The 15,669-nt window shown below is 36.0% G+C and overlaps 2 protein-coding genes across 2 annotated transcripts in view; both read left to right on the top strand.

Annotated features, from left to right (window-relative positions):
- LOC139978866 (uncharacterized) overlaps positions 1 to 2,128 on the top strand; it is a 2,840-nt gene extending 712 nt beyond the window's left edge. The window contains exon 1 of the mRNA XM_071989399.1: positions 1 to 2,128. This exon is cut by the window's left edge and continues 712 nt beyond it. Within this exon, the coding sequence (XP_071845500.1) occupies positions 1 to 888 (888 nt within the window). The 3' untranslated portion in view covers positions 889 to 2,128.
- A 3,775-nt stretch (positions 2,129 to 5,903) lies between these two features.
- LOC139978900 (nuclear receptor 2C2-associated protein-like) lies at positions 5,904 to 11,684 on the top strand. The gene is made up of 4 exons (XM_071989461.1): positions 5,904 to 6,091; positions 6,802 to 6,892; positions 9,376 to 9,569; positions 11,062 to 11,684. The coding sequence occupies exons 1-4, from the start codon at positions 6,051 to 6,053 to the stop codon at positions 11,177 to 11,179; spliced, it is 444 nt and encodes a 147-aa protein (XP_071845562.1). The 5' UTR covers positions 5,904 to 6,050; the 3' UTR covers positions 11,180 to 11,684.
- Positions 11,685 to 15,669: the final 3,985 nt, after the last annotated feature.

Raw genomic sequence — 15,669 nt, 5'->3', positions numbered from 1 at the left:
TTCACCGAGAATCTGGAAACGATCAACTTCAGTAACAACAACCTAGCGAGCTTGGACTTCCTGGAAAAATCGCCGATGACAAACCTATCGAAGTTGTATCTTGACAATAACACCATTTCTAGTGTTCGATTTATCAAGAATTTGCCCAATTTAAGAGTTCTTTCGTTAGTCAAAAACAATTTGAAGAGGATACCTAACATTAATAAACTGACGAATCTTCATTGGTTAAATTTAGCTGCGAACGATATCACCGTTCTTGACTTTAAACAATTCTGGATCACGGACAGCCCTGTGACAATTAACTTAGCAAACAACCAGATTGATCACGTCTTAAGAGGAGACTTAAATACATGGGTATATACCCAAACGTCGTGGACAGTTATATTACGTGGAAACCCGTTAACTTGTAACTGTACTGATGAATGGTTCGAAGAAGAACAGAAAGCGCTAGATAATAATAGCACACTTCTTCGAGTCTACGAAAACGTTCGATTTGCTTGCCCAAATTCGACTGGGACATTCCCCAATATATCGTATGCATTACTGAATTCCGAATGTGCGTTCATTCATCGGGAGGTATTAGTGATATTGGGTAGTATATGTCTAGTGATGTTGTGCTGTGCGATTCTGGCAATCGGGATGACGATCGGTAAGAGAATCGAAAGACGTCATAGGACCACTGGGGGTGTCGTGAGGACCAACAAGGAACCTGAGAAGAAACTGATCAGTGAGCGGGATGATCGTAAGTTTGATACGTCGCCGGCTTTTATGATCGCTGAGAAAGATCAACATTTGAAAGATGCTCGTTCATTATCGAACTTAAAGGGCAGTATGGTCAGACTGGATAACGAGAACGTCAAACCCTTCTTCCGTGAAATTTATGTATAAATCGTGCAAGAAACCCATACATCATAGAACTATCATAATGTTATGACCAAGAAAAAGGGAGAATATTTGAAAGTCATCATTTTAAAGATGGTGAATTTAAAAAAAAAAAAATTAGAAATTTTTTTTAGAAAAAAATAATTTCAAGTGATAATTAATTGTTCGGGTCATCATGGGGAACGATCATGGAATGAAATGGCAAACTAGTTATTGTAAACGTTTTCATGAAACCATCATTTGAACCTAATGAAATATTTGAAGGAAATTATTTCGTTAAGTTTGATATAGGTTGCAACTTATGTACAACTTGAACCTTACAGTGTTGTCTTAAAGTTAAGTCAACGGACAAACAAAACCACACTGCATATATATATAATTGGGTCATATGATGTTGAATATGAAGACATATGAAGGCATGGTGATGTTTTCTCTCAACAATGGATAAGGGGTACATTTTATTGACAAAAAGGGGTACCCGCCCCCCCCCCCCTCCCCCTTTTTATGAAACGGATTTTTGCCACAAAACTGGAGAAGGAAATTCCCCTTACGTCTGTGGTCTGTTACCCCATCCCTTCCACCATCGGCTCTGCCTACCCTATTCCATGGATAAGAGAAAAAAAAAACATTGTATAAGTAAACTGTGTACCAAACGCAGTTATGTTATTTAAGCTAATTTTTCACAAATTCTTTTACATAATGACGCATTGATACAAGAATACGCCTACTAATGTCATATATTAAAATATAAAAGATTTCCTGTTTAAGTGTTTCGTAATTGTAAGAAATATACTTTGAAATTATGTTTAGCATATTCGGTGTTTTTGCAATGTTCGTCCAATTTTACTGGCTGTCACAATGCGTTTAAGCGTCATTTATATCTCGTTATGTCAATATTATTCAGAAAAACCACTGTGTAACTCCAAATTCTTTTTCCATATATGTTGAAGTTTTCCTACCGTATCCCAATCAGATTTCAGTTTGTGAGTTTATTTTAATTTTATTTGGATAGTTTGACATTTCTTCTAACGAGGCAAGTTTTCAAGGAGATCAATCATCCTTCACTGTGTATAGTCTTAATTCAATGTATAAATAAATATATTATATAGTTGTGGCGAATTAGCTGAAATACACAAGAAAAAAAAATCAACATTGTATGACTGTATCCTCACGGGGATTATATATAATCTAATATTATATCTGCTTCTTTTGAATAAAATGAACCCAAAAGCTCGGGTCAAATGTGTCACCGTGTTTTGACGTTCTCTTTCATACATGTAAAAACCGAGCTCGCATGATTGAAAGAACATGAATATAACTTACCAAATATACAAATTGCAATGCATGCCTTGTGTACATATCCCTAACTATATATATATATATATATATATATATATATATTGCCTTTCATCTTTAATAAGACAAAGTTATTTCTACATCTCCGACTTTAAAATGTATAGAATAAAATGAATAATTTGTTTGCGTTTTGGCGTCGTGTGTTACTATTTTAATCTAGATATAGCTGAAGATTGTTATCATTAAATGTTTTTGCGTCCATACGTGCGTAAAATATTTAATAACTTCCTATTTTACGTGCATGCATTGAACGTTTATCATTTTTAATAAATTTCTTATCTCCTTCGGCACATTTCTTTCGCCCCTTCTCCGTGAAGGTTAGATCTATTTAACTAGTATCTACAACATTCGATTTGAGCGAAAAGAAATTGAATGCTCTCTATTTCGTCAGTCCAAGAAATTTCATGCGAATTAAAACAACATGTGATATTACTAAACAACATAGGCACTGTATCGGCATGTGAGTAATCTAATCGCAAGTATGAAGCCATTTATCCAAATCTTTGCTCGCAAAGATCCATAGGAAATATTGGTACTTGTGAAAGATATGTGCAAAGGCTTTTGCTCATGAATATGCATTATTCTTCACAATAATAATAATCGTTCTAATGACTTACACACTAAACTCGTCACTTCCAAGGCCACTAGAGCATAGTTTTCAACTGGCGTATCTTAGCCACCATGACAGGCACTTGCAGATATCTATATCATGACCGTTTAGATTTTGAACTAGAAGAGGAGCAAGTTTAGCATATACTGAACCCCAACCCTTCGTCTGCTCGCTCGGAGTGATATCAACATGATTTAACCAAAGAATTTCTAAAATGGTTTATATCACCTTCAATCCTTCGTATCTTCACACCATCTGTATACTTTCTTTATATTATGTTCCATCACATACAGGCAGAAAAAATAATGACGGTAACTGATAATATACTAAAATAAACATTAAATTAGATCATTTTAGCTCTTTTTTATCGGATTTACACTACTCTTATTGTGGTGCAGTATACATATCAACTCTAGTTGACTATCAACTCTAGTACACATACACAAGCAGCTTCAAAAACAATAGAACATCACTGCCACGTTAGACATAGCATGTCATATACTATAAGAAATTTCAACTTGGTATCTACATTTGTTGTTTCATCTCATACTTGAGATCTTTACTGCTGATATGATAATATACATGGAGCTATTATGGATATATAGGTATAAGTACATGACTGGTGGAACTTAATAAACAATTAAAATTAACATGGAATGAGAAGCCCAAGTCATTAACAAATTGACCTTAAATGGGCATTCCAGACACTGGATATACTTCAAAGGGGGATTAACTTCAAACCGAACGTTGGCACATTCATTCATATATATATATATATATATATATATATATATATATATATATATATATATATATATATATATATATATATATATATATATATATATATATATATATATATATATGTATATATGTATATATGTATATATGTATATATGTATATATGTATATATATATATATATATATATATATATATATATATATATATATATATATATATATATATATATATATATATATATATATATATATATATATATATATTAGGAATCACAAATGATTTCGAGTTGGTTAGCATCATGTTTGATCTCTAGAGTAAGGCAAAATATGTCACCAAAAACAGAACTAGTATTGTTCGATACAGGTGACAAACGCCTACAGTGGAATTACGACCTTCCTTACCGGTTTCGAACCTCTGGACATACAATCAGCGTCCATAGCCTAGTGGTTAGGGTGTCCGCGTACAGAGCGGGAGGCCCGGGTTCGAATCCCGGTGGAGGCTGGAAGTTTTTTCACTGTTCTTGATTTTCCAACTCATTACGATTTTCATTTATATATATATATGTATATAGTTTCTTTGCATCAAATAAATTAGCTAATTACTGATGGAATGTACAGTTCAAATGAGACGATATATTCTTCACGGAATTCAAAAAGTTCGCATTAAATATACAGATTGACTATGTATAAGTTGAATGAGACGAACAAAGTTCTAAAGCAGGTCTATCCAATAGAAAACTACATAGGCCTATACGTAAAAAAAAAACGTTTCATAAAAATAACGGCTACATCACAAGCGATCGTAAAGCTTGACTATAAATTCATAAAAATTTGATTAGCACAGCATCGGGGAATTATATTAACACCTCAGCAGCTCATGTTACGATTAATTTATATTTAATACGACCTTGAGGTTTCTTGGTGAAGTATTCCTACGAATAAAAACAATATCTGAATATGTTTATATTTTTTTTATTACATTTACATCATGTATAGGGCTTATGCTTCTATCGTATCATTGAACACAGACTTGTCTCAAGAGATATTTGAAAAATATATGTTTCCTTAAATCATAACAACCATTACGAATAACAGAGAGGTCGTTTCATAGACATCGTTGTCTTGCCTCTGTGCAGGAAACAGCCGTATTAAGGGCAAATGATGCCCTAAGCACAGCCCAACAATGGTGCCCCCCCCCCCCCGCATAGTTTAACTGCCAAGACATTAAGACTCAATAACTGCTGAAAGTGAAATAAACTTTGAAAATTTAACACTGAATCATACTTAATATTTACTGTCATGTGAATTACATATTTCTCATGATAAAATAATTTTGATGAGGCGCCAAGAACGAAGAACGACCAGAGAGGCGTGCGACAAAACTTGACGCATATTACCCTGATTGACAAAAAAAAAGGTTTACGCTTTAAGCGAATATGCATGAGTGCTTTTCAACACCCGTTGCAATGACAAGGTACCTCATGCTAATAAAAACAGCTTTGCTGTGATTTTTAGTAGCCAGAGATGGCTTATTTTGTTCAATCGCGCTTAATAAAATAATAAACTAACTCGAAGCACCTATGAGAGCATCTCTCCCTGTGACGTCATCATTTTTCACACATGTGTGTGGATGATGGATTGTACCCGTTGGGCCCATGTGCAAATTTTATGAGCGAAAAAAAAACCCCGATACTGATGTGGGCGAGTCACAATCTGACTGGATTGCGGGCTTGACTAAGTACCAAGGACGTAGCCAGATATTTGAAAGGGGGGAGCAGAATTTTAAAATGGCACTTCTCATAAAGAGAGCATTATTACACTTAACGGAGTAAGATAATGTACAAAGAAAATATTGCATCTTTCTCTTACAGATTATCAAGTTGACAATTGAAGTATTACAAATTTAGTGCTAGCCATTTAGTAGTCCACTTGTTTGAGTATCTTCCCCTGGCACCCCCTCCCCCCTCCCCCTCCCTCTCTGGGATGAACAAGGTTTCTGTACAGTAAAATAAACCGTAAGTTTCATCGAACGGACATAAGAGCATGTCCCATAATACAAACTATGGAGGCACTATATATATAGCCTATGCAGCTATAATAGACGTCCGTACAGATGGCTTTTATAGTTTATGATCATATCATTAACCATGCTTGGGTGTGATTTCTTTATCTCAAGTATGTCTAGACAGCTATTAATCTATAAAATAAATCTTATATGTAATGCCATTAAATTCAATTGATAGTTCAGACGCTTCCCAGTTATTACATTATAAACGTATACAGATTTATTAGCCTACGGCGTCGTTATCAGTGGAACGTGTTGGTAATTGTTTTAGATATGTTCTCCCTACTACATCACCCGTCGCGCTTTCTTGTCCTCTTTTCATTGACTGTAAAATCAACAGTGATTTACGGAAGCATTGTGAAATAACGTACACTGGGTTTTATTTCGGGTGGGAAATGATGGCAATGTCCTTACTTGAGCAGTTATCGCGAGTGCGGTAAGTATAAGGTGTACCAAATAACAGCAGATCACAATTGGGACGTGTCTGTATACAAGACCAAATTGGTAGTAGTTACGCGAAAGTAATTACTCGTTATCTTAGACTGCCTAAGTTAGGCCTACCATATATATTTCACCTTGGCTTAGCTTAGAACTTGGCCAGATTATACTCGGCATAGCTAGGTTCAATGGTATTTAAACTGCCATGTAAACGACAGAAGTGGATAACCAAAATATCATAGCCAAAGTTTCGTGTATTAACTTTGCCTAATAATAATTATTGATCAAGTAAGTAATATGAAAGGTGGGAGCTCTTGATGGTGAAAAAAATGTAGTCTAGGTCATATTTGACACAGTGCATGCAAAGAATACCCCTAAAATGCACATTGTTGTTCATTTACTGTACTCACCAATGTGCTTCAAGCTGCAATGTCCTTCAAAGTGTTTGTATATATTGGTCATTATTCAGAATTAGGTTTATACAAGCACCTGTGTCCACATTGATAAATGAGCAAGCACAATAGGGATTTATGCTAGTAGGGGAACTAGTGGCACAGCCATAGTGATTTTAGTACTTCAAGACCAACCTGACATTGTTGGAGGCAACCATGCATACATAATTCAATACCAGGCTTACATGGCTGCAGCACATCTGTTGTGATAACTGCTTTCAATGAAAGTATTCACATTCCTTTGTCTTTCTTAAAGTGTCAGCTCTGTTCTGAATAATGATGTCAAGCAATTTGGGAAGAAATTCTTGATCGATGGAAATGAAGAAACTTGTTGGAATTCAGATCAGGTATGTTAAGTTTACACAGCTCTGCTTGTATATTATTGAAGATTACATGACTTCTACCGTAAGTGCTCTTGCTGTGGATACACTGTGATACAGTATGCATAAATTGTTCAATCTTAATTAAAGAATGAATTAAGTGCAGCAAAAGTACACTGCATGCTAGGCTGTCACCTACAGTTTTTCCATAGCTCTTACCAGTGGCAGTGCCGGAGGGGGGGGGGGGATTTTCCCCAGTAATGATACTTGCCCCACCCCTACCCCACCCCACAAGTCGACTGCGGTAAAACAAAAGTGACTCTTACTTCCACATTTTTCCTTTATGTGGGTAATATCAGGCTAACAAAATGCCACAACTTCTGGTGCCCTGGATGCCCACAGGGGCGTTGGATACATTCCAATGAAATTGAATTTTTCTCTCTCTCACATGTACTGTATCATCTTATATGCTTTAACGCTTGTTATAAGAGAACAAGGAATATTTCTGAAAATGCATAAGCTTAAAGGTGCTTAACCCTATGACCCCCACTAGAGCCCTGAGATACAGTCCAGAGAAATGTGAATGTAATAACTCTTCCATATATGCTTGTGACGAAAGTGCTTCAATTCTGGGCACCCTGCATTTCCAGCCATTTACAGTGCACAGTTGCTCTGCTACTCGCTGCAGACGGTTGCATTAAGCCTAATAATAATAATAAGAATAAGTCAATGGAATTGATCAACAGCCTTGTTATATGACATGAAAGTTTCATGCAGAAATTTATATTTTCATAACTTAAAATTTGGTTCACCGATAAAGTGTGGGATGTTGGGGCGAGGGGGGGGGGGCCAAAGGATGTGATGTGTACTGAGCATTTTTGGGTTTCAAAACTGTTTGCCCCCAAACAGTTTGACCTCCAATAAATTGCCTCTCCCCCCCCCCCCCTACTGTAGACTTTCTGGTGTCGTCTATGTTGTTCTACATTGCCACTTTCAATGTGTGTATCAATCTTCTTCTTTTCCCATTTTTAAGTTTATAAACCTTGTCGTAAGTTACCATTAACAGTTACCCAATGCAACTTTATTCATCATGTTTTATTCAAAAGTTGAGTGAATTCTCCTATCCGGATCCACTATATACAAGTCGGCCCAACCCGATCCCTTTCCCATTAAATAACTTCTTACGAAATGTCGACTTAAACTCAAGTTTCAATGGCTACAGTACTTTTGACGATGTAGAAAATAGTTTACACACAAACATTGCACAAATAATTATAACTGAAGCACATGGCGAAATTTTACGCAAGTTTGCAACAAAACAATTACTGTGGTTCGAACTCACATTTTACATCAGCAACTCTAACACATTGTGAGATGAAAAATCCTTTTCAGTATGAGAGATTTTAGCTTCGGGTAAAACTCATAAATTGTCTCAACTCATAACATTTTTTATCAAAACAATGCTTTAAATATTACGTGGTAGTCTCAGGAACAATGCAACTGCAATTTCACACCATGAGGGCTTCTTGCCGAAACTTTGTGACAAGGCCTACTGTTATGAATATTTGAAATGCACGCATAGCTCAAACTTTGTTATCTCTACACAGGGAAAGGTAATGTTACAAGTAGTCGCAGTTTGAACGACGCATGTTGTATTCATTGAGCACCGCAAATGCAAGAATGATTTGTTTTCAAACGATCATCTGTTGGATTAGAAGAAGTTTTGGTCCTTTGGAGAAGAAGTTATGTTTTTTGTTTTTTTTTAAAGAAAGTGAGGGCGTTGTGGTCAAGTGGTTAAGGCAGTGGACTTGTGATCTAAGGATTACAGGTTCGAGCCCTGGCCAGATCACTGCGTTGTGTCCTTGGGCAAGGCACTTTATCTCCATTGCCTCTCTTCACCCAGGTGTGTAAATGGGGACTTGCGAGGTGACTTGTAAACATAGTTGAGTGCGCCGGTTTGTGGCTGCACCCTATGGGAAGTCCCCCGGGGCACACGTGGTTGTGGTGCACTGTGGTGCCCCAGGAGAGATTGTTTGAATTGTGCACACTTTGGTGTGTAGGTGTGACTAGTTACCAATGACCAGGGTTAAGATACACATCCGGGACAGCAAGTTTGCTTATGAGGATGTTCATTAATCAAGAATCAAGAAAGATGTTGATTCAATAATGTGTTTTTTTATGTTTTGTATTGGCCTAGTTGTGAGTGTGTGCGCTTGGGGATTTTTTCTCAAATATTTTAAAAGTAGCGTCCGTCAGACGCAAACATTTTGAAGATTTCCCCACACTGGCTAACACCCTGCACCCCGAAGGCTGAATCCTGCGTTCGTAACATAGTTCAACTTTATACAGTGTTATTTAAATATTAAGCAGTGGCAGGTACTGTATGTGTGTATCAGAAAGCAGATAGCTTTATTTACTATATGTTGTGTAAAAACCCCAACAAAGTGACACACAGCAATTCGTCTTCAGCCTTCTTTTACGATTGATCCTTCAATTGTTCTACCCAACAGGCACAAGCTGGCTCTGGGCAGTGGATATCTCTAGAGTTCCGGGAACCGGTCCTATTGGAGGAAATCCATCTCACATTCCAGGGTGGGTTTGTGGGGAAAACTTGTCAGATTCATGCAGTCATCGGACAAGAAGATGCTACCTCATATTCAAAGATTCTAGATTTCTTTCCAAAAGATGACAACTCCAGGCAAATATCCTTTTACAAAGATTTCTTTCGATTTTCATTTATCCCTTCCTCGTCTTCTCCACCCCCACCCCCTCCACAACCTCATCCCCTATTAATTCTTTCACTTTCAGAGCACTATTAAAACTCTTTATATCATCCTAAACAAGTGTCTTTAATTTGTCACACTGTTAGTTTAATACAATCTGGTGATTTTTGGCAATTAATTGAAGATATGGTGCCAGAAAACATTCATTGTTACTGTAATTAAAACTTGCTCCAGAAATGATGAAATCATGGTCCAACTGTATGTGTCAGATTAAACATAGTAGGAAGGTTGCACACAAATTGCTGTCTTGTAAACTCATGTCAAATATAGAATGTTTGATATGAGTCTGTCTCTATTTATGATCATTTCATTGATCGAGGTGTGAATAGACTACGGTGCAACATCTAAGCCCTTGGGTTCACCAAACTATTATTGCCAACCTATATCGTACTTCTACACAGCAAGTTGTAATAAGAATTGAGAGCCAAGAAAAAAGGCCTTAGGCATTATTGAAAAAGTAAAAAACATCACTCATTGAAAGACCAAGCTACTCTTGATACACTGATCAGCAAATTTGTCACTGTGAAGGCACTCTAGCATGAGCAAAAAGGTATTTCTTTTTCTTTTTTTGTGCATGTGTGTGATATATTTTGTTATATATTGATATGAAAGATTCATCCTGTCATATTTTTTAGTAACATCAATAAATTTTATTCATGAGGTCATGGTGTGTGGAAAAGGTTTGAATTCTGCTAGAAGAAAAACTGAATATGAGATGGTATTCCTAGGTGCTTTGATGTGTATATAACTCTCAGTTGGTGATTACCTGGATCTCTTACATTGATCTATTCACATGGCGTGTTATGATGCCAAGTAGATGATGATGATGGTGAAGGATATTGGTGATGATGATGATGGATGATGGATAATGGATGATGGATGATGGATGATGGATGATGGATGATGGATGATGGATGATGGATGATGGATGATGGTGATGGTGATGATGATGATGATGATGATGATGATGATGATGATGATGATGATGATGATGATGATGATGATGATGATGATGATGATGATGATGGTGGTGGTGGTGGTGGTGGTGGTGGTGGTGGTGGTGGTGGTGGTGGTGATGGTGATGGTGATGGTGATGGTGATGGTGATGGTGATGGTGATGGTGATGGTGATGGTGATGGTGATGGTGATGGTGATGGTGATGATGATGATGATGATGATGATGATGATGATGATGATGATGATGATGATGATGATGATGATGATGATGATGATGATGATGATGATGATGATGATGATGATGATGATGATGATGATGATGATGATGATGATGATGATGATGATGATGATGATGTTATCATGTTAATGGGAGAGCATTACCTAATGAGTAACTACTAAGATATATTTGATGTTTACTTCACCATTCCAGTCTGCCCTTAACTACTGTCAAAACATCTTCCAGATTCCAAATGATGGGAACAAGGTAACTCGGGTCAAAATAGTCTTTATGGAGTCGTCAGATTTCTATGGTAGAATCACAGTGTATTCCTTGGATGTTACAGGAAAGACTTGAAATTAGCAGAGCAGAATAAAGATTTGCTGAGAATAGTCGACAGCAGCAGATGAAGATGGATAGATTTAGAAGCAGATGCTGCTAACTGATGAAAGGATCAAGAGAGCATGTTGGAAAGAGATTGATCAACGGAGGAGATCTTTGAAGGTCGCCGTGCCTTGATCTGTCTTGAGAGTAGCTGGATCTGTTTGTTTGCAACGTTTTAAGTTGTATTCTGCAATGTCTTATATATATTGATATATATTGATATAAAATCTGATTCTGATAGACTACCCCTCGTTGTCACATACCACCCCTCCCTTCGCCCCCTCTTCAATGAAATCAAACAAGCTTGGGGCACTCTAGGTTCCGACCCCACAATAGATGAACTTTTCAAAGCTCCCCCTGTAATAGCCTATAGACAACCACGCAACATCAGATCAGTGCTGGTTTGAACTAATCTCGCCCCACCCAGTGATGTGCCTGATAGTGGAAACATCACTTGTAACAAACCGAGATGCTTGGTGTGCACACAGGCACCACTCTGAGACCTGGCAGATTTGGTAGCGACTCAGCCAATGTCATCTACCTTCTTTATTGTTGCAAGTGCCCCCAGGTCACGTATTTTGGCGAAACCAGCACTAAGGTCACGTTTCCGTTCAATAACCACAAACAAAGTATCCGTAAAAATAACCCAGGTTTCCCTGTTGCAGAACACTTTAATCTCCCTAATCACAGCCTATCTGACCTCAAATTTGTCATTCTCTATGGTTTCTTCAAAATTCAAAAACACACACAACAATGGGCTCAACAGAGATCTCTCCTTTATGAGTATACATGCTAAGTGTAATCCTAATAAGGTCTAGTTTCTTTCATTTCATTACTGCAACTGTATTTTGTAACTGATTTAACGTTTTAAGTAATAAAGTTGGAAATGAAAGTATCATTTTTTTTATTTTTTTTTATTTTGGATATATATATATATATATATATATATATATATATATATATATATATATATGTATATATATAAATCTATATAAATCTTTATAAATCTATACCAATATATATACCGATATATATATATACATAGATATATATAATTGAAATCGTAGTGAGTTGGAAAATCCAGAACAGTGAAAAAACTTCCAGCCTCCACCGGGGTTCGAACCAGGGCCCCCGCTTTATATGCGGACACATTAACCACTAGGATATGGACATGTCTATATATATATGTATATATATATATATATATATATATATATATATATATATATATATATATATATATATATATATATATATATATATATATATATATATATATATATATATATATATATATATTAGTGTTTACACGGGTCCAAAAATCTGGAACCGGGTACCCGAGGGCCGTTACCCGTCGGGTATCCGGGTACCCGGAAAAAATTGTTTACCCTCGTGTATCACGATTTTCAAGAAATTACATATTGGGATGCTGTAATAAATGCATTATATTCTCTACTGACAATGTTTTCATGTTCAAATACGTAGGTGTAAGATAAGGTATAAAACCTTCCTCAATAAGTTTTATTTGCTTTTGTTTCTTTCATTAACTAGTTAATAAATTCATCATTTAATTATAATTAGCATTACCACTAACATCGCATTGCCGCCGCTGCTTATGCTTGCTCGTGCACGTCTATTGGATCAAACCATATAAATATCCAATTTAGCTCTTTAACCGTTGTTACTACTACTACTATCTATTATGCAGGCCCAGGGTTCGCATTAGCCGCGAGATTGCGCGATTCGCGCAATTTGATCGCATTTGGAATAAACGAATAATAAAAAGCCACTTGCGATTACTGTTTTGTAGTTATCCCGTCTATAATCCATAAACATCTCGTAAAATTCCTTGTCAGCCTTTCCTTCTATGAAATAAACGAATGAATAAATAATCATTTCTTCCACATGGTAGCCTAACACCACACTAAGTCAATGAATGAGAAATCTAGCTAAGCCTAACCATCCGTTTATTTGCTGAAGTTGTGACGCAGTTATAAGACATCCATGGAATACTTTCGTTATTGCTGTTACGTTCGACCACATGGTTGCCTAACACCACACTAAGTCAATGGGGGTAATCTAGCCTAGCCATCTGTTTATTAGCTGAAATTGTGACGCAGTTATAAGATATCCATGGAAAGCTTTCGTTATTGCTGTTATCTTCGACCACATGGTAGCCTAACAACACACTAAGTCAATGGGAAATCTGCCTAACCATCGGTTTGAATTTTTTTTTTTAAACAATCACACTTTGCGTAGGATTCGGATAATAAATTAGGAACCGGGTAGAATCGCGTCGGGCGGGTACCTTCGTTATTGCTGTTATCTTCGACCACATTGTAGCCTAAAACCACACTAAGTCAATGGGAAACCTGCCTAACCGTCGGCTTGATTTTTTTTTTTTTTTAAATCACACTTTGCGTAGGATTCGGGTAATAAATTAGGAACCGGGTAGTAACGCGTCGGGCGGGTACCCGGGTACCCGGATAACCCGTGCAAACACTAATATATATATATATATATATATATATATATATATATATATATATATATATATATATATATATATATATATATATATATAGACATGTCTGTTGGCGTGTGTTGGAAAGTAATATATCCACAAGAGAAAAAGGGAAAAAAATGATACTTTCATTTCCAACTTTATTACTTAGAACGATAAATCAGTTACAAAATATTTCGAGCGTTAACACGGCTCTTCTTCGGTTGCAGTAATGAAATGGAAGAAACTAGACCTTATTGGTATATATATATATATATATATATATATATATATATATGTATTTATAAATATATATATATAAATTGGTACCAGGAACAATGCATTTAGACGTAAGATGCAAAGATTTTACTGAAAATAAAATCAATTACATTAAATTATGGGACACAAAACTTTAGATTTCATCATTGGTCACAGATTTCATTGTGAGATGGGGTTGTGGATAAATATGTGTGAATATAAATTGAAATGATTATCTTTGTTGGTAAGTTCACAACCAACTCTTTCTTAATTTGTAGGATAAGGAAGCTTCCTAACATGTCCATTAATATGTTTTTGTTAAATTATAAAAAAATATATATATAAAAAAATTAAAAATATATATGTATATATACGAAAACAACAGAGGAAGTAGAAACCCCTTTGTAAAAAAAACTTGATCCAAAATGTTCCCTTCTTGGCCATAATTACATATGTGTGGTGATCCATCATAATTATGTACATCGTGAAGTTGTTGCGAACTTACAAGAAATACAAACCACAGTGGAACTGTGAACATTAATCACCTATATTATATAAAATATTTCTGCAAACAAACAACGTTGTCAATGTTTATTTCTCGAAAAAATGATGTTTCAATGTTTTGTGTTTTGTTTGTTTGTTTTCCGACAACAACAAAACAAAACAGAATCGCCAAAATGTATTTTCGCGAAAATCATTGTCGGCACTATATGTTTTTTCGAAAAAAGAAACCTGCTGCGACAAAATATATTTCTCAACAAAAAATTGGAATGAATACACACGCTTCAACGTGAAATTATCCATTTAAGCCAACATATATTTTCTCGAAAAAAAATATAAAAGAGTAAGACAATATTTCCGATGGGCACAAATTGGTTTTCCTTAATTACCAATGGATTTGTCTTGCGGCACGACTGCTTAGATGGTTATGCCCCTCTTCTTGTACTCATAATGACGACACTTTGAATTAAACTTATCCATCATCTGGCCGATATTGGGGGGGGGGGGGGGGTTATCGCCTTCTCGCCTCAGCTGATCATAAAAGTATTACCCCTAATGTTTAGCATGCTACAAATTGCTACGGGTTTTCAGTAGTAATTTCCGGACAATTTTCTCCGCTTCGGATTATTCCCAGACCTTCAATAAGTGTGAAAAAAAGACAATGTAGATTGAAATCATCAGTGACAGCAGGATGTCTCGTTAAAAACCGGGAACATTCTTGACGGTGAGTTATTAGTAAAGCCTTAAAAGAACTTGTACAGTATGAAGAGTGTTCTACCTTCATCTAATGCAAAAATAAAAGATAATTCCTACAGCACATAATGTGCCTTTGAAGGGTGACATGAAAGTATCATATTTAAAATATTCTCCTAACTGGATGTCTAAATGTGTCCTTTACTGATGTCTCTCTCACTGAAGCATCTATGGTACACGTCCAAATTATTATGATTTGATATACTGCCCTCTATAAGGCGTTTGCACGTTCTGTTTGAAAATTACATTTTTACGTCGTAAAGTATACGGTTGATTGCAAAATTCTAAAACGACAATATTTCAAATGACGGTAGTGGGAATTATCCTTGTTTTATATCTGAGTCGTTGTGTTGTTTATCTATTGGTGCGGAATTGTTTGCAACACATTTTAGAATCTATTCCGGAAAGTTCGAGCGGTACGGTTGTCAGACTGACCTAGTTAGAAAGA

This window comes from Apostichopus japonicus, chromosome 13 (genome assembly GCF_037975245.1).
Source record: "Apostichopus japonicus isolate 1M-3 chromosome 13, ASM3797524v1, whole genome shotgun sequence".
Classification (NCBI taxonomy): Eukaryota; Metazoa; Echinodermata; class Holothuroidea; order Aspidochirotida; family Stichopodidae; genus Apostichopus; species Apostichopus japonicus.
Note: the sequence above shows the minus strand (reverse complement) of the source record. Positions and strands in the feature narration are given on the sequence as shown.